Source organism: Prionailurus viverrinus, chromosome B4, assembly GCF_022837055.1.
Source record: "Prionailurus viverrinus isolate Anna chromosome B4, UM_Priviv_1.0, whole genome shotgun sequence".
NCBI classification, from domain to species: Eukaryota; Metazoa; Chordata; class Mammalia; order Carnivora; family Felidae; genus Prionailurus; species Prionailurus viverrinus.
Genome location: NC_062567.1, coordinates 114686946 through 114714011, shown reverse-complemented (window position 1 = coordinate 114714011; position 27066 = coordinate 114686946). Strand labels below are relative to the sequence as shown.

Genomic DNA, 27066 nt, shown 5'->3' with positions numbered 1-27066 from the left:
TTAGTGATTTATCATGTACATACAACACCCAGTGCTCATGACAACAGGTGCCCTCCTTAATGCCCATCACCTATTTAGTCCATTGCCCAACTACCTCCCCGCCAGCAACCCTCAGTTTGTTCTCTATAGTTAAGAGTCTCTTAGGGTTTGCCTCCCTTAGTTTTTTTTCTCTTCACCTATGTTCACCTGTTTTGTTTCTTAAATTCTACATATGTAGCTCTAACTTTTAATTAAGTTTTATGATGTTATTGAGGCAGTTGAACTTTATAGGGGTGCCTTGGTGGCTTAGTTGGTTCAGCGTCCCAACTCTGGATTTCAGCTCAGGTCACCATCTCATGATTCTTGAGTTCAAGTCCCACATTGGGCTCTACCCTGACAGAATGGTGCCTGCTTGGGATTCTCTCTCTGTCTCTCCCTGATTTACAGGTGTTTTCTCCTTCGCACTCTCTCTGTCTCAAAAAAATAAATTGAACTTCATAGCTTCTAGTACCTAGTTCTTAGTAGACTGTTGTGTAAAAATATGTTGAATGAGTCATCTGTGTTTATTGTGAACCACAGTGACACATTTTGGGGTCACTTGTTTCTTTTTTAACCTATATAATAAGAAAATGATGCTTTTGTAGCTTGCCTTTCATAGAACACTATGAAAATGATACACTTTACTTAAGCTATCCTGATAATAGAGATTACTTTGAGACAGAATAGTGCTTTTTAAAAAAAATCTTTAGTAATCTGATTTGTTCTTCATTATGGAAAATTTGAATTGGAACCTAGTTTTTTCTGTTTTCTTCTTGAACAAGTGGCAAGATAAGTCTTAAGTGTAGCACTTTTGAGTCTTTTGAAAGCAAAAAGAGTGGTTATTGTAGAGCACTTAATGTTTGCAGATTAAAACACTTGGAAAATAGTTTTAATTGAAAAGTTACTGTCAGCTAAGATAAAAGAATAAATTGCCACTTTTTTGTTGTTTTAGGTTAGACTCTGAAGGAATCGAGTTGATAACAAAATTTCTTCAGGTAAGTTACATCTTTGTAATTGTTAAGCCTCGGTTTCTGCATCTGTAGAATGGGATCAGGAATACCTCCCTTAAATATCTGTCATGGCCATTAAATAAGATTACTTATGGTAGTATCTGGCATGCTTAAATCATATGCTTAGATAAAATAATAATAATAATAAATAATGGTTTCACTTAATGTGTCTGGGTCTCTTGTGCCCTAGAATGGTCTGAGGTTGTCACCTTCTGGCACCAAAACTATGTCAAGGGCATGTTGTCTGTAATTTATGTTCTCTTTCTTTTCCTTATACTTGCTGCCTTATAGGCTGCTGCACCTACAAATACCATTCATATCTTCTATTCAAAGCAGGAAGAAGAGAGAGGATAAGGGTGTCAGCCATAATAGTCCTCTTGTATCTGGAAAGCAAAGGCTTTTCCAGAAACCCCTGCAAGGCTTCTTCATAAGTCTCGTTGGCCAGAACATTAATTGTAAGACAGGGTGGGAATTGGGGAGCAAGATTATCAGAATTAGCCTAAACTTAGAATAGTCATGGTTCATGTTGGTCTGTTGGACTTGGAAGCATGGACACCTTATACAAATTTAGGTTATCTCATCAAGGAACAAAGGGAAATGGGTATCCAGTAGGTAATTTAATAATATCTTTCATAAAAGTATTGGGTATATTTCCAATGATACTTTGGTGTTCATGAGGAAAAGTAACGCCGAAGGTCAGGTATTTTAATTTTTCATCACTTAAGAAAATACGGGAAGTCTAAGTTTTTATAAAAGTGAAGATTTAACTTCATCTTGGAAATTTGGAACTAGATAAAGTCATTACTACATAATCGCAGTAGTACTCACATTAGAGTATATCTGGTGTAATCCAAGTTGGTTCTTAAAAAACAGTCATTGTATTAAATCATCTTATTAGCTCTACATGCTAATCTACCTCCCCTCATGATGTTTAGAGAAAAAGTTAATGAAGCAGTTCTTCGCTTTTTCACAGTACGAATCTAAGAAACGGGTTTCAGCAGAAGAGGCCATGAAGCATGTGTACTTTCGAAGTCTGGGACCAAGAATACATACTTTACCTGAAAGTAAGAGAAATTCTAAAGTCCCCTCCTCCCATTTTCATTTGTCCAGGGTAGGAGACTGGGTGGTAAATTAGGGGTTTGGGAAGAGATTGTTGGTTTTTAAGCCTAAAATTTTAACTCTTTTTGTAAGTACATCAGAATTCCTTGAAGGGAGGTGTGTGTCCTCTTTGCCTATGTTTTAATTTATTTCTTTTAACACTGAGCACATTGCCACTGCTTTGTAAGAAATCAATAGTACTTAGACATGGGTTATTAATTTTACTGGACTTAAATTGGAAAATGCCATCTGATGATAGACATTGTCATTAGGCCCAATCTAGATTTCTTTGATTCAGAGTTTCTAAAAACGGATTTCAGGCAAAGAGTAATGGAGCACAACCAAAACATACGATTGTTTCCTTGTGAAAGTAGATTTCGTTTTCAAGATATAAAGATGATTTTTCTTTGCTATGGTCACTCTAACTTTACTGTCCTCGTGACAGTGGTGAGCATATTGTTAGTCACTAAAAGAGCTGATTTCTCATGCCTGAGGTGACTGCTTCATCTTACTTATAAGATCCTTTTTAAAAATTACCTCAACATTTTGCTTTAAAACTGAGTAAGGTGAATGGAGAATTAGAATATTTAGGAACTGAGATTTGCTGTTTGGAATCAAGAATCCTTAAGACTTTTAACTTAGAGCTTACTAGATATTTTTTAATGAAAGACTACCTCTCTGGCAGAGATTGGAAATGAGAAAGAGATTGGAAAAAGAAAGATTGGAAATGAAAAGAGAATTACAAGTGTTTTTAAGATGATATTTACATTTCATTGTTAATATCAGGCAATTATGGTTGGCAATTTGAGGTAGGCAATTATGGTTATACAAACCTATTTCTTATTTTTCTCTGAAAATCTGAAGATAGTCTGAGGCCCTGATACCTTCATGCCATCATAAGAAGACAGGTAAAGGCAGAGAGAATAAAAACCAAGTAATGCCTTTTGATTAGGTCTCCCCAACCCCAGTAGGTCCTAGAAATAGACAGTGTATATTCTCTGTATGTACATACTCGAAGAGAAACATATAGTGGAAGTGTGACTCAGAGCAGAATTGTGGGGGAAAAGTTCTGAGGGGAGATTATTTTGTTTGGTTTTCTACTCAAAACATTGGGACAAAGGGGAAAAATAGTTCAAGGCTGTAACCTTGTGAATGTAGCATAAATGTTTCATGTTGAATCAGTATACATTTTTAAACAATTCTGTCGATAGTTGGATTATATTTGTTTTAATAATGTCAAACCTTTACCTGATAGTTTTTGTCTGTGCATTTTAGGTGTATCAATATTCAGTTTGAAAGAGATTCAGTTGCAAAAGGACCCGGGTTTTCGAAATTCTTCTTATCCAGAGACAGGTGTGTTTGTCATAAACCATTTCACGTGTCGATCATGAAATTTTGCGTGGAACTAAGTTTTTGGTTTATAAATTGATCAGTAAAATTATTGATGTAAAAACCAATGTACAGTGCATTCCACAACTGTATGTTTAGCATTGCACGTACTCACTTTTCTGTATGATGTGGGCAGCTCAGTAATTCTTCAGAGAGAAATCTGACTCAGTCAAGTCAGGGATCCTGAAAGCTGCAGATGGCACAAAGACCTTTTACAAGTGGCCTGGCTTGATCACTGCACACGCCATTCCTGGTACCTGAGGCAGAAGACACATCTTATGCTTCCCTAGTCATCAGGTTCATCACTTCGAAGCATAGAAGCTGTAGACTGACCCCATCAACAAAAGGGTCATTTCAGACAGTGCTGATCACTCTTACGTGGAAGATTAGTTTTTGCTGGTGGGAACATTAGCTTCCTAGAGTCACCAAATACTGTATGTGGGATAAAACTGAACCTTGAACTGCCTCATAAAATGACTTTATATTTTAGGACATGGGAAGAACAGAAGACAGAGCATGCTCTTTTAAGTCTGATAACATGGTTTCAAGCCCAGCCCCCAGCCTTTCTTACCAATCAAGGACTCAGATCTGAAGGCAATTATTTCTTTTGGTGGACTTGGAATCTCCGTTTGTCTACACTGTCCTCTTCACAGTGGAGTCTTTTTATTTCAGACCTACAGATTGTTTTTATATTTGTTGTCACAGTGTGACAATTTTTTTGTACAGTTGGTTTTAAGGTCTTCTCTGCCATTAGAGCCAGTAGGTTACAGCTATTGATGTAACTGTAGCTGCAATTTTTGTGCAGGACTGAGAAACACAGTGCATTATTTATTGCGGAATCATTGCTGCTAAATAACTACTGTCTGTTTATTTAACACAACAGTTAAATGCCTGAAGAAGTTGCAGTGGCTTTATTAGATGTGAATGCATCTGTTTCTCCCCATGAATTGTTTTACTGCTGCATTTCTTGTTTGTTTTTAAAATTAAACTGCAGTGTTTCCTGGAATGTAAGTTTAGCTTCGCTTAACAGTAAAATAAGTGAGCCATCTTGAACACTCTAAGTTCATGCTGTATAATCTTTCATTGAACATCAGCAAATAGAGTAGCTAAAAAATTGATGAGTACATCATGTTTAGGAAAGCATGTGATGCAGAGGTTGATTCAAGCAAGTGAATACCTGACATGGGGATCTCACATTAGATACCAGTAATTTAAAGCACCAAAATTATTTATTTTTACCTTGCCTCATTTTAGACATATTTACTGCATATTATTGGATATGTGTATACTAATACACTTACCTATTTTACATTGTGCTTTACTTTAGTTAAAACTAAACCATACAAGTCCAGTGAAATATGTGAGGTCTTGTTTTCATTTTAAATACAGTTCTTTTATTAGAAAGGATGATACTTTTGGGGGGAGCCATTTATTTCATTTGGGGGCTGTCTATATGCGTGTGTTTTAATAACATTCACTTGGAATCAGCTAAAAGCTGTAATATGTCTTTGAAATGAGCCATGATAAATACAAATGACAGAAAGGAGAACTGAGGATTGTTTTAAAGCATTGTAGGTATTAATGTGTTTATCAGAGATAGTAAATATTACAGTTTTAATTATGCATCTCTTTGAACATCATAAACACTCCTTGGTGTTGGTAAGTGTTTTAAGCATTTGTGTTAACTTTTAAGGACTATTTGTTTAGTGCATCTTACAAACTACAAATCTTAATTGGTATATTTTGAAATGGTCATGTAAATTTTTGGCTTATATATCATGAAAATAATCATAACTTAATTTTTTTCCTGATATTCACTGTAAAACATTCAGGGGTCCTACCATTTCTGTTCAGGAAATCTTGTAGTTTATTGTTATTTAACAGTATTAAGTGAATTTTTGTATATTTCATTTTAACTTTATTTGTGAATAGTGATTGTGGCATGTTTGGGTGTTATTTTAATATTTCATGAGACAGAAATTTTAATTTTTAAAAAAAATTTTCTGGAAGAAACAGATTCATGTGTAATGGTGAATATTGGACCACTACTGCTTTTCACATTTGTAAATTGGTTTTATGTTAAACCCTGTAGCCTAACAAACTGCTGTTATTTCTAACTGACAGACATGTATTAATATTGTACTTTGAAGGTTATAAATATTATGTGGAAATTCCTCCATTTTGTTTTGAAATTTATAATAACAAGATCTTCATGTTGTTAAAATGTGGTTTTGTTGAGTCACCGTTCTTTCTGGGGGAAGAAGGCTGTGCAGAACGGGATCATTTTCCTTTATGGGTTTCATTTTTAAGAGAATGAAGTCTCACTGTGTCAATAATGATATTTAATTTATATTTGTGCTGGCCGTTCATTTAGTAATCTCTACCATAATTTTATAGGATAGCACTCTTCAATTATAAAGTTGTCACATTTTTCATTTTATAGGTTACAAAAATGTTTTGCAAATTTTATATATTTATCCATAAGTTTGATATTCTTGCAGATAAAACATGAAAAAATATATCCAGTAGTTATATAAAATTCTTCTTCCTAGGAAGTCCTAGGGATGTTTCTTCATTTTATTAAGGAATTTGGTATTTTTTTTTGATACTTGAGCACCACCATTCAGATCCTGAAAACTTTGCAATGAAGAGAATTGAAATGTAGAGATTTTGAACCTTGAACACTTATGATTCATCTTAAACTGACATGGTTTTAAAGGTAAGAGAGGATGCGTTTTTGTTTTCCTTCCAAATGATGCTATTAACACACATTGAATATGTCACTCTAGGTGTGTAGAAGTCGTTCCATTCTATCTGGTGCTTTATTATATTTGAAAGAATACTTGTTAACATGTTATAATAATTTGTCGTTTGGGCCCAGGACAATTCGTGAGGTTGAGACTGGTTTATCTTGCCATTTTTTTTACCCATTGTAAGTATACAATTTGGTGGCATTGATTAGAGTATTGTACAGCATTTACAGTCTTTTTCCATAATTTTTCATCTCTCCAAATAGAAATTCTATACCCATTAAGAGCAACCACTCCATTTCCCCCTCCCCACAGCCCCCCGTAACCTTTAATGTGTAGGCATAACTCATTTTACTGCACTGCACTTTATTGCGCTTTGCAGATACTGTGTTTTTTTAATGAATTGAAGGTTGTCGTAACCCTGCATTGAGCAAGTCTGTGGGCGCCATTTTTCCAACTGCATTTGCTCACTCCATGTCTCTGTGCTACATTTGGTAATTCTTGTAATATTTCAAGTTTTATTATTATATTTATTATGGTGATTTGTGATTAGTGATCCTTGATATTATTATTGTAATTGTTTTGGGGTGTCACAAATCACACCCATGTAAGACAGTGAACTTAATAAATGATAAATGTTGTGTGTTCCGACTGCTCCACCAACAGGCTGTTCCCCCATCTCTCTCCCTCTCCTCAGGCTTCCCTATTCCCTGAGACACAACAGTACAGGAATTAGGACAATTAATTACCCTACAGTGGCCTCTAAGTGTTCAAGTGAAAGAAGAGTCACACATTTCTGAGTTTAAATCAAAAGCTTTGAAATGATTTAAGCTTAATCAGGAAGGCATGTCAAAAGCCAACATAGGCTGAAAGCTAGGCCTCTTGGTCCAGTTAGCCAAGTTGTGAATGCAAAGGAACAGCTCTTGAAGGACATTAATAGAGCTACTCCAGTGCACGCATAAATGATGAGAAAGTGAAACAGCCTTATTGCTGATATGGAGAAAGTTTTATTGGTCTGGGTAGAAGATCAAATCAGCCACGGCATTCCCTCAAACCAAAGCTTAATCCAGAACAAAGTCCTAACTCTCTTCAATTCTGTGAAGGCTGAAAAAGGTGAAGAAGCTGCAGAAGAACAATTTGAAGCTAAGGGAGGTTGGTTCATGAGGTTTAAGAAAAGAAGCTGTCTCCATAACGTACAAATGCAAGATGAAGCAGCAGGTGCTGATGTAGAAGTGGCAGCAAGTTATCCAAAAGAACTAGCAAGGTAATTAATGGGGGTGGCTATGTTAAGCAGATTTTCAATGTAGGCACAGCAGCCGTCTCTTGGAAGAAGATGCCATCTAGGACTCTCCTGGCTAAAAAGGACAAGTAGTAGTGCTTGGCTTCAAAGCTTCAAAAGATAGGTTGACTCTCTTATTAGAGACTAATGCAGCTGATGACTTTAAGTTGAAGCCGTGCTCATTGACCATACTGAAAACCATAGGGCCCTTAAGAATTAGGCTAAATCTGTTCTCCCTATGTTCTGTCAGTGGAACAACAGAGCCTGGATGACATCATATCTGTTTACAGCATGATCTGAATATTTTAAGCCTGTTTAGAAAAAAATTTTTCAAGATATTATTGTTCATTGAAAATGCACCTGGTCACCCAAGGGCTCTGATGGAGATATACAACCAAGGTGAATCTTGTTTTCTTGCCTCTTAACATCAATTCTGCAGCCCATAGATCAAGGAGTAATTTGGACTTTCAGGTCATACTCCTTAAAAATACATTTTGTAAGTCTATAGCTGCTATAGATAGTGATTCTGATGGATTTGGCCAAAATAAATGGAAAACCTTCTGGAAAAGATTCACCATTCTAGGTGTCATTAAGAACATGTGTGTGATTCATGGGAGGGGTCAAAATATCAACAGGAGTTTGGCAGAAGCTGATTCCAAAACTTCAGTGGAGGAGGCAGCTGCAAATGTGGAAATAGCAAGACAACTAGAATTAGAAATGGAGCCTGAAGATGTGACTGAATTGCTGCAGTTTCATGATAAAATTTTAATGATGGGAAGTTACTTCTTGTGGATGAACAAAGGAAGCGATTTCTTGAGATGGAATATACTCCTAGTGAAGATGCTGTGAGGATTGTTGAAATGACACCGAAAGATTTAGAATATCACATAAACTTAGTTGATAAAACAGTATCAGGGTTTAAGATGACTCCAGCTTTGACAGAAGTTCTGTGGGTAAAATTCTATCAAACGACATGAAAGGAAGAGACCCCATCGTTTCAGTAGACTCTGTTGTTGTCTTATTTTAAGAAATCGCCACAGTCTAAAAGAAGGGCAGGGAGGGGGGCACCTGGATGGCACAGTCGGTTAAGTGTCCGACTTCAGGTCAGGTCATGATCTCACAGTCCGTGAGTTCAAGCCCTGCATCAGGCTCTGTGCTGACAGCTCGGAGCCTGGAGCCTGCTTCAGATTCTGTGTCTCCCTCTCTCTCTGCCCCTCCCCTACTCACGGTCTGTCTGTCTGCCTGTCTCTCTCTCTCTCTCTCTCAAAAATAAATAAAAATTAAAAAAAAAAAAAAAGTCAACACAGTCTCCCCCCCGCCTTTAGCAACCACCACCCTGATCAGTCAGGAGCCATCAACATTCGGGCAGGACCCTCCACTGGTGAAATGACTATGACACACTGAAAGTTCACTCAGATGCTGGTTAGCAGTTTTTTAGCAATAAAGTATTTTTTAACAAAAGTCTATGCACACTGTTTTTTTAGACATAATGCTATTGTACAACTTAATAGACTACAGTATAGCGTAAACATTTTTTTTTTTAAGTTTATTTTGAGAGAGTGAGATAGCGCGCAAGCAGGGGAGGGGGCAGAGAGAGAAGGGGGGAGAGAGAGAGAGAGAGAGAGAGGGAGAGAGAGAGAGAGAGAGAGAGAATCTGCACTGATGATGCAGAGCCCGATGCGGGGCTCAAATTCATGAGCCATGGGATCATGACCTGAGCCAAAATCAAGAGTCAGAGGCTTAACTGAGCCACCCAGGTGCCCCTATACATAATTTTTATATGTACTGGGAAACCAAAAAATTCACTTGATGCACTTTATTATGATATTTGCTTTATTACAACAGACTGGAACTGAACTTGCAGTATCTCCAAGGTATGCCTGTACTTTTCTTTTTTATTTATTTACTTAAGTAATCTCTGCACTCAACATGGGGCTCACACAACCCTGAGATCAAGAGTTACATGCCTTTCCACCCATGGTGTGCCTGTACTTTTTGTGTCTGAATTTGCCTTTGTAGATATTTCATATACATTGAGTTATACCACATTCACCCTTTTGTGTCATATTTCATTCACTTAAGATGATGTTTTCAAGTTTTATCCATGTTGTACCATGTATCACAATGTTATTTCTCTTCATATCTGAATAATATTCTGTGAATATGCAGCATTTTATTTAAACATTCATCTGTTGATTTCATACTGACTTTTCCCCATTTTTTTGGCTTTTCTGAATAATGCTGTCCTGAGTATGGGTGTACCAGCATATGTTTGGGTCCTTGTTTTCATTTCTTTGAGCTTAAATACCTAGGTGTGGAATTGTTGGGTCATGCATAATCTATATTTACCTTTTTGAGGAACCATCAAACAATTTTCCATGATGATTGTACCATTTTACATTCCTAATAGTAATATATAAGAGTTCTAATTGCTCATTTTTACCAACACTTCTGTTCCTTTTTTAAACAAATTATTATATTCATTATAGTACGTATGACTTGGTATCTTATTGTGCTTTTTTGATTTGCATTTCCTGAACGAGTAAGGATGTTGCGCATCTCTTCATGTCCTTATTGGCCATTTGTATATTTGCTTTGGAGAAAACTCTATTCAAGTCTATTACCCATTTTGAAATTGTGTTGTTGATGGTGGTGAGTTGGGTCATAAAGCTGTGTAGTTCTTTATATATTCTAGACATTAGACTCATTAGAGATACGATTAGCAGTTATTTTCTTCTGTGCTGTGGGTTTTTTACTTTCTTGAAAGCATCCTTTTGATACACAAGACTTTTTATTTTTTTTAGAGTTCATTTTTTTTTTTTAATTTTTTTTTCAACGTTTTTATTTATTTTTGGGACAGAGAGAGACAGAGCATGAACGGGGGAGGGGCAGAGAGAGAGGGAGACACAGAATCGGAAACAGGCTCCAGGCTCCGAGCCATCAGCCCAGAGCCTGACGCGGGGCTCGAACTCACGGGCCGCGAGATCGTGACCTGGCTGAAGTCGGACGCTTAACCGACTGCGCCACCCAGGCGCCCCTAGAGTTCATTTTTGAAAGAGAATGTACTCGCACAAGCATGTGGGGGAGGGGCAGAGAGAGTCCCAAGCAGGCTTCTCGTCAGTGCAGAGCTCGATGCAGGGCTTGAACCCACAAAGCATGAGATCATGACCTGAGCTGAAATCAAGAGTCAGATGCTAAACTGACAGAGCTACCCAGGAATCCCAGGACTTCTCATTTTAAAGAAGTTCAGTGTATCTTTTTTTTTTTTTTCTTTTTCTGCTCTTGGTGATATATGTAAGACACTACTGCCAAATTTAAGATCGTGAATATTTTCCTCTGTTTTAATATTCTTATAGTTTTAATGCTTACATTAGGGCTTTGAGTTAATTTTTGTATGTAGTGTGAAGTTTGGATCTAACTTCATTCTTTTGCATGTGAATGTCTAGTTTTCCCTGCACTGTTTGTTAAAAAGACTATCCTTTTCCCATTAAATGGTCTTGGCACCCTTGTTAAGTCAGTTGGCCATAAATGTGAGAGTTTATTCTGTTTTACTGGTCTGTATCTCTTTTGGCCAGTACCAGTGTTTTGATTGATTGTAGCTTTGTAAATTTTGAAATCAAGAAGTGAGTCCCCCAACTTTGTTCTTTTTTTTTCAAGGTTGTTTTGGCTATTCGGGGTCCCTTGAAATTCCATATAAATTTTAGGATGGGATTTTTCTATTTCTGAGGAAATAACGCCATTGGGATTGTGATAGGAATTGCATTGATTGACTCTAGATTAATTTGGGAGTTCTGTGATCTTAATATTAAATCTTTCAGTCCATAAATGCAGGATGTCTTTAATTTCTTTTAGCAGTGTTTTGTAGTTTTTCAGTATATAAGTCTTGTGCCTCCTTGATGAATTTTATTCCTAAGTATTCTATTCTTTTTGATGTTATTGTAGACAGAATTATTTTCTGAATTTTTCATTTGCTACTGTGTAGAAATACAAATGATTTTTGTTTTGTTGATTTTGTGTCCTGTAATTTTGCTGACATTATTAACTTTTTTTTGTGGGTTCTTTAAGGTTTTCTACATGTAAGACGATGTCTTCTATGAATAGAGATCCTGTATAATTTGGATTTATTTTTCTTGCCTAATTAACTTTGGTTAGGACTTTCGGTACTGTGTTGAAGTAGAATTGGCAACAGAGAGTATCCTTGTTCTTTATGTTAGGGGAAAACACTTTCAGTTACCATTGAGTATGATATTAGTTGCAGCTAAAAGAAATGATCATTTGTTTTTTTCCCTTCCTCATCACCTACCCTATCTTTCAATGTAGAATGATTGGTAAACCTTAAGATTTAAAAGATGAGGGGGACCACTTTTCAAACCCATTCTCTTCCCCAACCCTCACCAATTCAACCTCAATAATTGTTTGTTTCATTAAATATCTCTTTGAAGCAGATTATATATACAATAGCATGTTTTGATGTATCATATTTGAGGCTAGAGGCCAAGACTTATTTTTCAGCTCTTACCCATATAGAAAAGCAAAATTTGGATCGTTCCAAGTAAATGGAAGTAAACCAACCCACTTGCCTCCTTGCACCTTTTATCACAAAGTATTTATTAAACAAAAGTAATAGTAAAATTGATACATATATGAAAGTGAATGAAGATATGCACTCATAGAAAAGGTGTGTACAAAGAGACCAACATTTAGGTTACAGTTCTATAAAACCTTAGCTATAGTAGTAGTTTAACACTGATCAAGCAGACAATAAAAAGGAAAAAGTTATTTAATATGTTCTTTGAAATCTATTCTCTGACTAAAATAACTGTTAAAACACACACACACACACACACAGAATGAGGCAGAGCTATAAGAGTTACATTTTAATACCTCCAATTCTCTATCTGTGTCATAGTTTTCTGATCCATAAAAATTATGGTGTTTTTCCGTTTCTAATAAACAGCTAGAGTCCATAGTATTTCAAGGAAGGAAATACAGGAATTGGGTTTATAGTCATTTGAATATTTCCAATCAGCATATACACTTAAAAATATTTCTGGTTGAAGTTTTTGTACATTGATTAACTTTCTCTGTAAGAATCTTCCATTTGGGGTATGTTCTTCACTTACCCGATGAATTTTTTTTAATGTTCTAACATACAGCTTGGGGCCAGTAGTTAGTTACAGCCAGGAGTGGAAAAGCATAACTGGACTGAGCACCAGTCACTGTTCTATCTTTAATGAGCTGTGTGGCCTCAGGCAGCTCCCAGTTGTTTGTGTAATTGCCTTATGTGGAAACAGTGGTGAGAAGCATTCTCAAAGGCCCCCTCTACCTGTAGCATTTCATGTTGGGTACATCTCAGTTCCCCATACCAGCTCTTTTATTTTAGTACAGAATTTTCCTCAGCCTATGAGGGAGTGACAGTAGTGTCTGTGGATTTGGGAATTTATATCCAGAGTTGTATATTGGAGATGTACAGAGATGCTTAATTCCAATTGAAAAATCTCAAGATTTTTAGAAAATTGCAGAAATGTTTGTGTTTTTACAAGCTTTATTTTTTATGCTTTTTCATAATCCTTGCCACTTAACACCTACTTTGGAGTCAGTTATTTAGCCATATTTCAAATTGGTTACTTACAGTTCAGGATGATAATCTGATCTTGAATCGAAAGTGCCGGACACTTTCCAGTTCTCTCCACATTAGAATTTTCCTACCTCGTGTACAGAACAGTGCCTTAGAGTGCCTGATGTTTGTTATCACTGCTCTAAACTGTGCTACACAAGAGAGTTAACTGCTGAGTGCTCCAAATTGTTACTAATTCAGTTCCATAATGATGAGGTTCCTGAAGAATTTTATATTTCTTGTATCCAGTTTCCTTCATTCTCCCCATAAACTTAGTAATACATAAAGCAATGTATCCTACCTCTCAGTTTCACAGGCAAGGCTATGCCTATACACATGAAGATACTTGGTGTTCTAAAATTGTTGTCTGTGAGCCTCTTCCAAAGCATAGGTATTTTAAATGTTAATTATGGTTGTAGGGGTTTACCCTAACTCATAATGGTACAGGAAATATATCAGGGGTGTGATTCTCTAGGGAAACTGGGAGAACCACAGCTGATTTTTTGAAATAAGAACATGCTTACATAGATATTTCAAGGGCATGGGTAGAGTGAACTTGATGTAGATTTCCATCTCCGGTTTATGCTTGGGAGGAGTCTAAAAGATTGTAAACAGCTAGGTGGCTAGCCTTTCAAAGTTCATTTTTTAAAAAATGCACTTTAGAACATTTTCTTTTATGAATGTTTATTTTCTAAATATGGCTTAGTTTATTTTATAAAAACATTAACTTGGACATTTACTGAATTTCAGTTCAAAAGAGGTTCTAAGGCAATTCTTATACAATTGAAAGCGAAAAGGAAAAATATGAATATGCTTTCATGTTGCCTACTTGTGGAAAATAATGAAATTCTACTAGAGAGCTGTTTGATACTAATTTTTGTCTTTCAAACATTTTCTCTTAATACTAAAAAATATATAAATCATTTACATAAAACTAAATGCAAAGGAAGGCACAGCTGGTTATAGTGTCTATAAGCATAGTTCAGCATATGCGGAATTAAAGAGAAAAAAAGCTTCACATCCTTATTAGTTATACTGAAAACCATTAAGAAAAGTTCTTCACTGTCAACAGTGTTCAACACTTAAGAGCTAAGAAGATATAAAACAAAAACATTAAAATTCACTTAATGCCAAACAGATCTTCATATATACTTGAATATAAAAAAAAAAAGTTTTAAAAATGCTAACATAAATCTAGACCATCCATGTTATGAAAAGTGCAAACCAAATTAACAGAGGGTTTCACAATGTCCTTCTCATGACACAGGTAAACTAGCCCAGGGGGACAAATTTGTCTCATCAGTTAATAAGTCTTTAATTGTGGCCAGATGTCATCAGGATTTCTGAGAGTTCGAAGAAAGCAGTACTGGAGAAGCAGCTCTATCCAGACTGGGGATTGGCACTGGCATGTGGCCATTAAGCAGTGTTGGAAACTGTAGGGAACAAAAGAGTTTTAAAATAATTATTGCAGACCCATTGGGAAGAACCTGAGTTCTTTACATTCCTAGACAGACCATGGTGGATCACCCCTGGGAGACAGGTTGGTTGCAAATTATTTTACAGAATGAGATCACGGTTACACAGAGCAAAGAATAGGGCCCAGAAAGTCTCCCTAATTACTAAATACCTAGGCCACTAGAAAAAAAAAAAAAAAAAAAAAAATATATATATATATATATATATATATATATATGTTGCTGAAGCATATTCTAATACTTTTAAAAGGTTCCAAGCTACTCAGAATGCTGATTTGCTTTAAATATTGTTTTTGAAAACCAGAGACAACACACTCAACCTGGTTCACATGTAAAACTTCTAATAGTATTTTGAAAATGGCCATGGTTTGTCCAGAGTACTATAAAGATGCTTCTCAGTAACTATTAAAAATAAGTACTTTACCTTAAAAGGCTTAGAAAGCAAGACTATATTTTGGGGCTGAGGAAGTATTCTTTTTAATTACAATGACAAATAATATCCTACTTCACGGTAACAATACTTAAAAAGTTAATTTTTGTATTGTTGGCAACTGAGATGATAAATGGGATAAAGGTACCTGGCTTTGATAACAACTTTCAGGTCTGAAAGAAATACCACAACTATACTCCCAACTGAACAAGAATAATTAAAGGCCTCCCTTTAATACATTACTATGCATAACTAGATTTTCATTGTCCAGAATGATAGGTGTCAAAATGATCTCCCAGCTATCTTCTAGTTTAATTGCTATTTCGTCTAGATAAGTTAATACTAAATTTCAATAGTGAATATCAAACTGCAAAACCTAGCACAAGGTAGAAGTACTGTACAATAAATACTTATAGATTTGTCCAATTTTCAAACTATTTCAATAATTTATGTCTGGTGCCATGCAGTTTATCAGTGGTTGTCACTTCAGTTGATATCTAGGATCCTGTAAGGTAAGTTTGGTTATCCCCACAGAGCATGTGGGGGTGCTCTTTAAATACTATTTCAATTTCCTTAATGGTCTTTAACATATTCAAGGATTTGTTTCTTTTCTGACACTTTGGAATTTTAGTTGTTTGTAGAATTTTACCCATTTCAACTGAGTTATCACAACTATTAAACATCTAGCTTATACTCTTTTAAAAGATCCATGCTCCTAACTACTATTCTCACTGACTTGATTTTAGCATAGACCCTGGAAGAAGAGCGGGTTTTGATTTTTCATTCCTTTAGTTTATTTGCAGTCTTATCTCATTTTGCTTTGTGACCATTTTACTGGTCAGCTTTTGGTTTTGTTAATCTTCCTGTTTAAATCTAGATATTATTGATTTCTGCCCTCTTCCCTTTATTTCTGTACTCAAGTTGTAGTTTCTTTTGCCTGGCTTTTCTGGCATGTTTCACCTTTATTGACTCCCCACGTCCACTCTCTTAAGTTGCAGCATTCCCCCAAACTTTACCCTCTGCCTGCCTTTCTCCCATACTGGACTCAACAGTCATTTCCTGCTATCAGTTAGATGTCCCCATCAGTGCGTCTTCCCCAATAGCCTGCAATTCTGTGCTCACTCAAGTCAGAGTGGTGATAGGAGCATGACCCTAAACTTGAATCCAGGTTTTGCTGCTTATTAACATGCTGTCTTGGGTAAACTGAGCAACATCTCTGGGCCTTAGTTTCCTTAGGTTTTCAAAAAGAACTACTGGGAGTACAGTTGACTCTTGAACAACACAGGTTTGCAAATTTTTTCAACAAACAGCATAATACTGTAAATGTCTTTTCCTTACAATTTTCTTTTCCCTAGCTTACTTTTTTATAAGAATACATACAGCATATAATACACGGAACATGCAAAGTATGTGTCAGCTGTTATCAGAAAGGTTTCTGGTCAACATTAGGCTAATGTTTTTGAACAGTCAGAAGTTATACATGGATTTTCAACTGCAAGGGGGGGTGAGCACCCCTAAACCCCACATTGTTCAAGGGTCAACTGTATTAAATGAGAAGCCACGAAAAGCACTCTAAACAATGTCTAACATATAGTAGCCCTCAAAAAATGTGAGCTTCTTATACAAAAGTAATCTTCGTCTCTTCCTAAATTTCACTACTTCTTACTCCTGAAACCCAACTAAAAGTCTTCCTCTCAATTTTACCTCTGGAATGTCTTCTAAATATATTCCCATTTCCACTATAATCTAAAAAATGATTTTCCCATCAGTGTTTGAAGTAATACAAATTTTTCTCATCTCTTCCTTCCCCCTCTTCAATCCTTTCTCCACATGCTGTCAGCAATATGTTTCGAAAATAGAGATTATATAGGGGCACCTAGGTGGCTCAGTTAAGTGTCTGACTTTGGTTCGGGTCATGATCTCATGGTTCATGAGTTCGAGCCCCACATCGGGTTCCATGCTGACAGCGTGGAGCCTGCTTGGGATTCTTGCTCTCTTCCTCTCTCTCTGCCCCTCCCCCACTCATGCTCATTCTCTCAAAATAAACTATAAGAAATATTTAAAATAGAGATTTTTATTACACTATCTCCAGCTAAGAAAGCCTCCCATGGTTACTTAAGAGATTAAGGTGGAAAACTCTGAGCATACTATTCAAGGCCCACAGCTGCTTTTCCAGTCACCCAGTCCCTTCCTGAACAGACGGTGTACCTGCATAGTCAAATCATGCAAATTATCTAGAAGGTGCTTTTCTCTCACCCAAAATCCTGTCCTTTCTTCCCAGCTCAGGTGCCACTTGTTTCCTGGAGCCTCCATCTAGTCCCCAGCTAGAAAATTAGTCCCTGTTGGGTTCCTACAACGTTTTGTTTATATATCTATTCCCATATTGTATATCCTCTACAATCCCTGATAACACAGCACTGCAAATCTCTTCTGGATTAGATCTGTTGAATTAAAAATTATAGAAAACCTTAATTGAAAACCTTAATTAGCCCTGCCTTGTTTTGAGATATTAACTGTACCTATTCCAAATTTGATCAGTCTGTTTTGAAAGTGGAACAGACATCCTATAGATAAAAGTTCCAAATACCAAACTGTTCAGACCAGAATCACTTTATTTTTAAATATACCTCTTCCAGAAAAACTAGTATCTTCTCTCCCCTTCCTTTAAATTCTTCAGTATCTGCTATAACTTGCCACAATAATTATACCAGTGGACCTTCTGTGCAAAAACTCTTCCACTCTGTCAACTGTTACCCTAAGGATTCTGACTGACTTTTCTAATTATCACAACGGGAAACTTGCCAGCATCATTTAAAGCTTACTGTAGCCCAAGTGTATTTCTTTTATTCCTCCAACACATTTACAGTATATGTGAAAAGTTTGTTATTTTTAAAGAAAATTATTAGTTTGAAAGGAGCACTGTTGATAATCTGAATTTCGAATATTCTTACGTTTTACTTACTGTTTTAAAAACTGCTGGTTCCAACTTCCATCACAACTGCTCTTATCATAGGAAGAGTGATAATATTTTAAAGGGCACAAAGTTGTTTTTCCTTAGTTTTATGGACCCTAATGACAGAGGGCACAAGGCCCTGCCAGCCATCTAAAAATGATTATATTCCTCATCCTGACCTTGTGTTTGTAGTTTGGGTTGTAGTTTTGTTTTGAATGGCTCTGGTGAGAAGAGAGGTACATTTTGTGAAATGAAAATTTTGAAGCAGGTGGTCTTTAAATGCAGCAGGTTCTTCTGTAGAATTCTAATTGTAAATTAGGAACCACTGGTCTGCAGTGGTTCTCAAAGTGGATTCCTAGAGCAGCAGCATCACTGCGATCTCGGAAAGATGTTATTTTCAGGCCCCAACCGAGATGTTCTGAATCAGAAACTCTTGGGTTGGGGCCCAACAAGTTTTTAACACCCCATTTAAGCTGATTCTGTTGCACACTAACTTTGAGAGCTACTGGTTTCTCCATGACCGAAGAGAAGAGGATATGTATATCCACCCAGAGTTCCTATTATCTTGACAGTGTGTAGAAATACTACGGACATGGACAGTTGTCACGATGGGCTGGAAAAGGTTTAGATTCTAAGGCAAGGGATCCTAAAGAACTCCCAAATAACAGTTTTCCATGGATTCCTTAGGAGATCACTAAGCCCTGTACCAGTCAGGTGGAAGAATTCCCAGTAAGGAAGGAAGGGAGATTCCATTCGTTATTCACAAACATCTAGTGAACCCTACGGAGGCCTTGTTAGATGTAGGACTGGAGTAGGACTTCAGTCCCCAGGCCCACAGAGCTCACCATACACATGCTCCAAACAACTTGTGCTCTAATCAGGAACTCGAATACTAGAAGACTGCTGCTCCAACCTGAATACCAGGAAGTAAGGTCTTTTAACTCTACCAAAAGATTACTAATTTGAAACTTTGCCAGTACTTCGCTTGCTCACTGCTTTTTGCTCACTGCTTCTAGTTTTTGTTTCCCTGCCTGAGTTCAGATGGATAAGAATCAACATGTTGGCCGTGTATGGCCATAGCTCAATTTCTTGTGATGAGAAGACAGGCCTGAAGAGAAACTTGATTACTCTAGGGATATACAGTCCCTACCTCAACCTTCCTAGGAAACTAGAGAAGCAAGATAGCAATCAAAACCTCTTTAGCTCTACCTTTCTTCCAAGACCCTAAATCCCAGCATGTATATAGCCCCTGGCACAGAGAAGGTAAATATTAACTTTGACAAGCAAAATGACCCACTCAGAAAAGCATGGAGACCTGATCTTTTTAACAACATTCTTAGACAATTCTTATTCTTTTCTTTTTAAAATAATCTCTACATTGAACATGGGGCTCCAACTCACGACTGTGAGATCAAGAGCCACATGCTCTACAGACTGAGCCATCAGGTGCTCCAGTTTCTTGGTGAATTCTTAGACATCCATTCATTTAGTCAGTCAGTGATAATTACTAAGCATCATTTGTGTGCCCAGCGATGTGCCCGACACAGGGGGCACACCGCAGTAAACAAGAAACACGATGCAGTTCCAGCCTCCTGAGGGCCCACAGTCTAGTGGAGATTGCCAGGTGAACAGGCAATCATAAATACAGAGTGGTCAGTGCTAGGTGCAAGGGGAGAAAAGAACTACAACTATCTTGGGTGAGCCACTCGGGGATGGGGGGGGCAGGCATGGGATTTAGGGTGGATGAGATCAACAGGCTAGAGAGAGGGTGTTTTCACTTCCCCCAGCTTTGCTTCACTCCTATCCCTAGGATTCTATTCTCTTAGTAATAACATCTTGGTCTGTGAGAAACAGTCCTTGAGTCTTTCAAAGAGGAAATACTGATTACCACACGATAGCAGGCAATGCTACTGCATAATTGCAGTGTGTGAATGAATAATAAACGTGCCTACCTAGTAACAGGACTTGTGCAAGATAAAGCAGCTAAGATTGTTTTTAACCAAATGCCCTGGATGTTCCTTTCTTATGGAACAGGGAGAACTTGAGGACGATTCACAGAATTCTACAGATCACTTTTCTATTACAGTATGGAAATTCTTCATTATTTTTGTTTTTCAGTTTATTTCAAGTAATGTCAATATGTTGATTAATTTTTTTAAGTATGAGCTACTATAAAATCGTTTTAAAGTCCCTTTTCCTGAATAAATTTCCAGTTCTTATAGGCAGTGAAGATATCCAAATACTTCAAGAATTGTTCCATTTGTGGATATCTGACACAAATACGCTATTTCTGCCTCAGTGAAAATGTCTGCCTTTGAAGGCTGGCTTTTACAGCCCCATCATCTCCCTTTGGAAACTTCACATTTTAACCATGGAGGGTAGTGGTCTGTAACCTATGCAGGATTTACTGGGGAAACACATCCCTTAGAAGTTTAGTGTGTACAAGTTCATTTCTAAATGCTCACCTGGAACAGCGTGTTTGGCCCTTGCAACCGGGCAGGACTCAGAGGAGCAACTGGACTAAGGCTGCTCCAGAAATGTATGCTGGATAGCAGTGGACTCGGGGTCAGAAGCAATCCATTTGGTGTCTGGGAAAAAAGCACACAGATTTTGATAAAGGTATCAGCTGACTCTAGCCGTGATCAGCATTGAGGCTAGGTACACTAGCCTTGAACCAAGAAACAAGCCTCACCATCTTAGGAAAATCTGGAAACCATGTTATTTCTGCAAGGCTGTGCACAGTTTAATTTTCTTCAATGCTAACTGTATTAGCAATTTTATAAAGGAGAAAAGTATGGACAAGTTACCTCCCCTAAACATTCTAGTTGTAAAACAAGTTTATAGCAACTTTTGTCCAGGTGGTCTCTTCAATTTGCCTCCCTTCCCCCATTAAACAAGATTTAGTGTACAAAAGGGGCGCCTGGGTGGCGCAGTCGGTTAAGCGTCCGACTTCAGCCAGGTCACGATCTCGCGGTCCGGGAGTTCGAGCCCCGCGTCGGGCTCTGGGCTGATGGCTCAGAGCCTGGAGCCTGTTTCCGATTCTGTGTCTCCCTCTCTCTCTGCCCCTCCCCCATTCATGCTCTGTCTCTCTCTGCCCCAAAAAAATAAATAAACGTTGAAAAAAAAAAAAAAAAAAGATTTAGTGTACAAAATAGGACTCCATGAAGGGGCTATATTTTTATCTCTTCTTATTTTCCTACAATGGACATCCATTACTTGGGTTACACACACACACACACACACACACACACACTTTTTAAAGGGCCTCTTGAGCATCACTTTCCCAGAAAGCAGCAGCCCTTTCAGATTTTAGGATTTGCTGTTAAAATACCCTGTAGCAGCTTCTTCAAAAGTTCTGAACTAGGTTTTCCAAATTCCACTCCGGATGTGGGGCTGATGAGAATTCATCTCCCTGGCAATGGTTTGGAGGGGGAAAAATTCTTTCTTGTTAGACTGGGTGTAAAGCCAAAACTCTGGGTTTCCCAGGGGAGTGCCAAGGACTGCATCTGCTCACACACACACAGCAGGAGTCCTGGCCTGCAAGCCAGCTAGAGGGCAGAAGAAACAACTCGCCCAGCTGGTAAGTCTGCATGGCTTTTGTTCTCAGCTGAGGCAACCTCCTGGCCCAAGGTGGTTTTGCACCTTTGGTGACTAGAAGGAGCCCCTCCAAGGTTTTATGATGTCAGTAAGGTGCTTTGTGTAATGAGAACCACAGCAAAGGCTCCAGTGTGCACATTGCATCATGTTGGATGCTAGAGTGTTATTTGTTCCTAGAATTGGCTTCAGCAGCTTTGTTAATTATCGGGAACATTTGGCATAAACCTAGGTTGAAAGGTCTGCTGTGTTCAGCGGAAAGGAGACAAACCTCCAAACGTTCTCAAACTGTGAAGCTACTGAAAGGTGAACTAATTTATACCAAGTCATTTGAATCTTTGATTCCACAGCATTGCCTACACGTGGAATGACCAGTGAGGTTATTAGGATAAATACGTGTTCTGGAGGTGCTTCCCAGTTCTAATGCAAGGCCGTTTCACAAATGCACCAGGCCATCTGGTCTGACGATTAAGACTTTTTTCGCATGCGCTCTGCCAGCGTTCCAACCTCAGAACCACTACTTACTACTAAGGTCATCTCTCTATGCCTTGGTCTCCTCATCTGCAAAATGGGGAGGAAAAAAATGCCTACGTTACAGGATCGCTAGGAAGATGAAATAAAATGGTCTATGTAAAACTCTATACATGTGCCTGGCACACAGCAAACGCTCAAGAAGTGTTCATAAAAAGTGAACCTGACGTATTCTATGAATTTCATCTGTTCATGGGAGAAATTCTCAATGTATATATAACCGTACTCAATGTCCTGAAACCAGGCACCTGCCGGTACCTTCAAGGCTCCTCTCGGCCATATTAGGCTCAAGTGCACAAGCTCAAGTGATCGGAGAACTAATAGTTGCACGTTGCACTGGAACCAAATTCCAACCACAATATGCCACATTAACAGTGTGTTCAGGGCCTCCTAGCTTACTTACCAATGAAGCTCCCCAAGCTCGAAAGAGACAATAAGCCTGGACTACAAAACCCAGCTAGCTAGCTTTCTCTTATTCATGGCCATAAGTATACATCCACTCCTTTGTGATCTTTTGAGCAATACATGAAGTGTAGAATTTGTATTTTAGTCTAAAATGTGTGCACACTTGTTCCTCAGGGATGCAGGATGTACTCAGAATACAGCAGCCATCTATTTCGCATGTCTGAAATATCTTCTATTAATATATGCAAATAAATATTTTTGAAATGACTTCATTCACTCTTCTCCCTCCCATCCCCGTTCTCCCTGAAGATCTTCTGGCTATAAAGAGAAAACTATTTGGGTTGCTCTTTCAAGGGACGTCCCTCTTAACGCTCACCCTGGCTAATCTCCAGTACAGTGAGTTTTCAGAGCCTCTTTCCACAAGCTCTTGGAGTCAGGCAAGGTGGTATGGGCTGGGCCCGAGGGCTAGAGGCTAAAGAAAGAAGCCACAGGCAAAATGCATGCTTCCTCTTCCTTCACCAAAGGATATATTTTAGTCGATGGGCCCTTCGGGATGGCAGACAGGGAGTTCTTGATCCCATCAGCTGTAGGGAAGGAGAGGCCCGAGGACCCAAGGCAAAGGGTATTGATGTTCAAGGGGAAAGACCTTCCTATCGGGATCTCGTTTTCATCTCCCCCACCCCAACGCAGTTCTTCTTCTGCATAATACAGGGTCTCCTAAAAAGCCTGCACATTTGAACTAAACCTGGTGAGCTGGCATTGCCCAGACATACCCCATTTGAGTTCCCTGGTTCAAGGCCCTCTGCCTGGACCTGAGGCCCTCTGCCTCAGACCTCCTCCTCTACCCTACCCCTGCTTCCCTCTGCCCATCAAAACACCACCCCTTCAAAGGAGACTTTTCTGCTTTTCCCTCAATCTTTCCTTTTTTTCCTGAATCTGTATAACACTCTATAACCACTTTTTCCTTAACATTTTCTACCTCATTATGTTAATTTGCATATTCTTATTATGCCTCTTTCTGTAGCGTTTAAGGCATCTTGCTCATCTTTATTCCTCCTGTGGTACCCAGTTTCTAAATACTTGATGAGCTGAAGTGATCTGTAACTCCAGGTGCATCCCCTCACATATCTGTCACCTGTTGGACGTGTCAACTTGGAATGCCCTGCCTGTTCAAACCGGCCTTCCTCACCTTCTTTCCAAACCTAGTGTTTCTTAGGACTCCCCGTGTCTATCAATACCACCACTGATCTATCCACTCAAGAAATACTGAGCACATGGTATGTATCAGGTGCCAAGGATACAATGATAGGACAAGACACGATCCCCGGACTTACAGCCCTGTCTACAACCCAGCATCCTAGTCACTGAGATGCAAAATGCCTCCCACTTGCTACAACCTCTGGGCACGGCCTGTGGATCCTTCTTTGAAGTGACTCTCTTATTTATTGCCCCCATTTCCATTTCTGCTGCATTCAAGGCCTATCACCTTACTAAATGGCATTCAACAAATGCCACCTAAACCAGTCCACCTCTGGCCTCTCTTCCAATCTAGTCTTCATTTTATTTTATTAAGTGTATTTGAGAGAGAGATAGAAAGCAGGGGAGGGGCAGAGAGAGAATCCCAAGCAGGCTCTGCATTGTCAGCACAGAGCCCGATGTAGGGCTCCAACTCCCAAACCTTGAGATCATGACCTGAGCCAAAACCAAGAGTGGGACACTTAACCAGCTGAGCCACCCAGGTGCCCCTCTTCCAATCTATTCTGAGCACCACTACCAAATCAGTCACCCTAACATACTATCTTCCTTTGAAATTCATTGTTTCAGGGGGAAAAATTTGTTAGCCACAATTCTAGGTTGCCCCATGACCTGGTTTCATATGCTCCCTAATTTCCTTATATGAACCCTCCTACTTTGCTTCATGTGTCCTGAACACTATAGAATTCCAGCCTACCAGTCCTTTGGCACTTGTTCCAGAACCTTCCCTGACCACCCAGACCTTATTTCCCTGGGGCACCCTGTTCCCATGATTTTAAGCACCCCTTACATGTTGGTGACTCCCTAACTTTATCTTCAGTCCCAAACTCCTTAGCTCCAGCTGGAACTGGATGTTCTACGTCATAGAGGCTCCTCACACTCTAGATGGCCCAAAATGGACATGTAACCTTTCACCACGAGCTTATTCCTATCCCATGCTCCTCATACTCAACTTCTGGCGCTCCCCTACCACCTTCACACCTGTGGATGGCATTCCCTATGTCTCTCTCACATCTGTCCCCTTTAGCCCCACCCAACTGTCACAGCCTTAGATCTCCCTTGTCTTTCATCTGGAATATTATAATAGTATCCTAACTGGTTCCAGCTTCACCCCTCCCCAATCCACGTCATCAAGATGAGTTCTAAAACACAACTATGTCACTCATGCCCCATCTCCCAACCACGGGCTTCACCTTTGCAATTTGTCCCCACTCCCTACTGAACCACTGTACTGCCCCTCATTCACTAAGCTGTTTCATATCTTTATGGCTTGGTTCAAGCTGTTCCTCTGCCTACAATGCCCCCTTCACCTATGTGCCAGATGGTCGCTACCCTGCCCAAGTGTGCTCATGCCTTCCAGGAAGCCCTGTCAACACCCTTCCCCATCCCAAGCAAAATTAATACCTTCTTAATATTTCTTCAGTACTGATCTGGGATAGTGTATCAAAGAATTTAAGGCAAGTTATAAGCTCCTAATGATCAGAGACTAATTCATGTTTGTATCCCCAGCTCCAAGCACTGCATCTTACATGTAATAGGTGCTCACTTCCTATATGTTGAATTGGACTGAATGATCTTTCCCCTCTTCTGTTCCTATGGTGCTTCTCTGCACTGTGTATTTGACCCTTGCCACATGCCGTGTGTGTGTGTGTGTGTGTGTGTGTGTGCGCGCGTGCGTGCCTTGTTTTGGCTAGGTCCTAAGGTCATAAAAATAGGCACTGTACATACTCCTGGTATCCTTTCAGTGATTCGCAAATAATGCTCAATAATTATATGTTGATAGATTCTAAAGGGAATTTGTTTCTCTTTAAAAATCCCAGCAAGCTGTTAATTTCTTATCAAAACGAGTCTGAATTCCTCATCCAGTTTTCAGCATCCCCTATAATTTCACATCACCCTAAGTTATATTACCCCATATTCTTTACCTATTGGACAGCAAGCTCATGAGAGCAGGAACGGTCTATCTTGTTCACCTCTGTATACCTCAATCACTAGCAAAGAGTAGGTGTTGAACAGTTATCTCCTAGAAGAATTAATTAACATAGTAACTGTTCATTACTGACCAAATAGGATGTGCATGAGCCGCTCAACAACAAGTATATGTGGCTTATTTGACTTGGGAATATGAGATACTGGTAAGTCTTTGGGGCTCTAGAAAATAAAGGAGAGGAGATCAGGATGTCCGCTTAACATTCTGTTGTACCAACAAACATCACAAATCTTAGTCTCTCAGAATCCATGACAATGCCATTCTGGGGTTAAAAACGAATCCTCAAATAAATGTCAACTATTTCTGGAAGACTCCTGGAGTTGCCCAAACTCAAGTAAAAACAACGATTTTAAAGACTTTAAGAGAGAAGTTAAATCACACAAAAGTTTGTGTAGCACTCAATGTGCTGATCTTAATGAAAGGGTTCCATGAGAGTTCCAACAGAACTCCATGCGAGTCTACAGGAGGTGTAGCAAGTGGCAGGAGGGGGAAAGGAGTTAAGAGCAGAATTGGGGAGGAGGCAGTGGAACCAAGAAGGCAAAGGAGGGAGATGAGACAGGCCTGGAGGTGGAGAGAGGGAGGGCATTATCACAATTTGTTTATCCTGGGCAGCCCAGAGCCCAGGGAAGGAAGAACCTTCAGCTGGAGTGTCAAGTCACGCAAAACTCTACCAACAACATCTTCCACTGCCGAGAGCTTCTAGAAGGAACACCTGTCCCCTATAGGGTCAGTATAGAGAAAGCTTTAGGCTAAGCTGGAAAAGTGTTGTGGAGAGTGGTATGAAGGGGAAAATCGTTTTTGCTTTTGTGATAATGGCAAAGGAGACAGTAGGATGAGAAACCAGTCCAGAGCTGGGACACGAGGCAATATATCCTCAGTGCTCCTCATCAGACACATCCATTTTACTCCAAATTCCCACCTCATGATTTTGGCCCAAAGCTGTTACCTCCACCAGCACGTGAAGAAAGGAGGTTTTCACATTTCAGTCCTCTGCAGGTTCTCTCCACTCAATTAATGCCAATCAAGGCCGCTGCTAATAAAACAGCCTGGGGCATGCATGCTCAGACTCTGACGAGGAGTTCATGCCCCGATGCCCGCGCATATCTGAGTTCAGCATCTTAAACATCACACGTGAGATTAACAGAGGCCTTGGCATAAATAAAGGGAAAAGCAACGTGGCAGCCTCCGGTTCTGAACTAACTGCACACTGAGAACAGGTGAGGAGGGAGACACCGAACAGAAGAGACAAATGGAAGGAAGAGTGACAGACAAT

At 38.9% G+C, this 27066-nt stretch overlaps 2 protein-coding genes across 6 annotated transcripts in view; one reads left to right on the top strand and one right to left on the bottom strand.

The window, feature by feature from the left end:
- CDK17 (cyclin dependent kinase 17) overlaps positions 1 to 7996 on the top strand; it is a 112812-nt gene extending 104816 nt beyond the window's left edge. Inside the window, exons 14-17 of one of the 4 annotated variants that reach the window (XM_047866652.1) lie at positions 971 to 1013; positions 2002 to 2092; positions 3402 to 3479; positions 6072 to 7996. In XM_047866652.1, the coding sequence (XP_047722608.1) occupies positions 971 to 1013; positions 2002 to 2092; positions 3402 to 3479; positions 6072 to 6121 (262 nt within the window). In that variant the 3' untranslated portion in view covers positions 6122 to 7996. Of the gene's footprint in view, positions 1 to 970; positions 1014 to 2001; positions 2093 to 3401; positions 3480 to 3651; positions 5740 to 6067 lie in introns of those variants that run through there. The other 3 variants (XM_047866654.1, XM_047866653.1, XM_047866655.1) reach the window with 3 other exon arrangements.
- Positions 7997 to 12171: 4175 nt separating this feature from the next.
- ELK3 (ETS transcription factor ELK3) overlaps positions 12172 to 27066 on the bottom strand; it is a 68122-nt gene continuing 53227 nt past the window's right edge. Inside the window, exons 4-5 of one of the 2 annotated variants that reach the window (XM_047866306.1) lie at positions 20485 to 20607; positions 12174 to 14594 (exon numbers count right to left, since the gene is read on the bottom strand). In XM_047866306.1, coding sequence (XP_047722262.1) covers positions 14496 to 14594; positions 20485 to 20607 — 222 coding nt within the window. In that variant the 3' untranslated portion in view covers positions 12174 to 14495. Of the gene's footprint in view, positions 14595 to 20484; positions 20608 to 27066 lie in introns of both variants that reach the window. The other variant, XM_047866307.1, reaches the window with a different exon arrangement.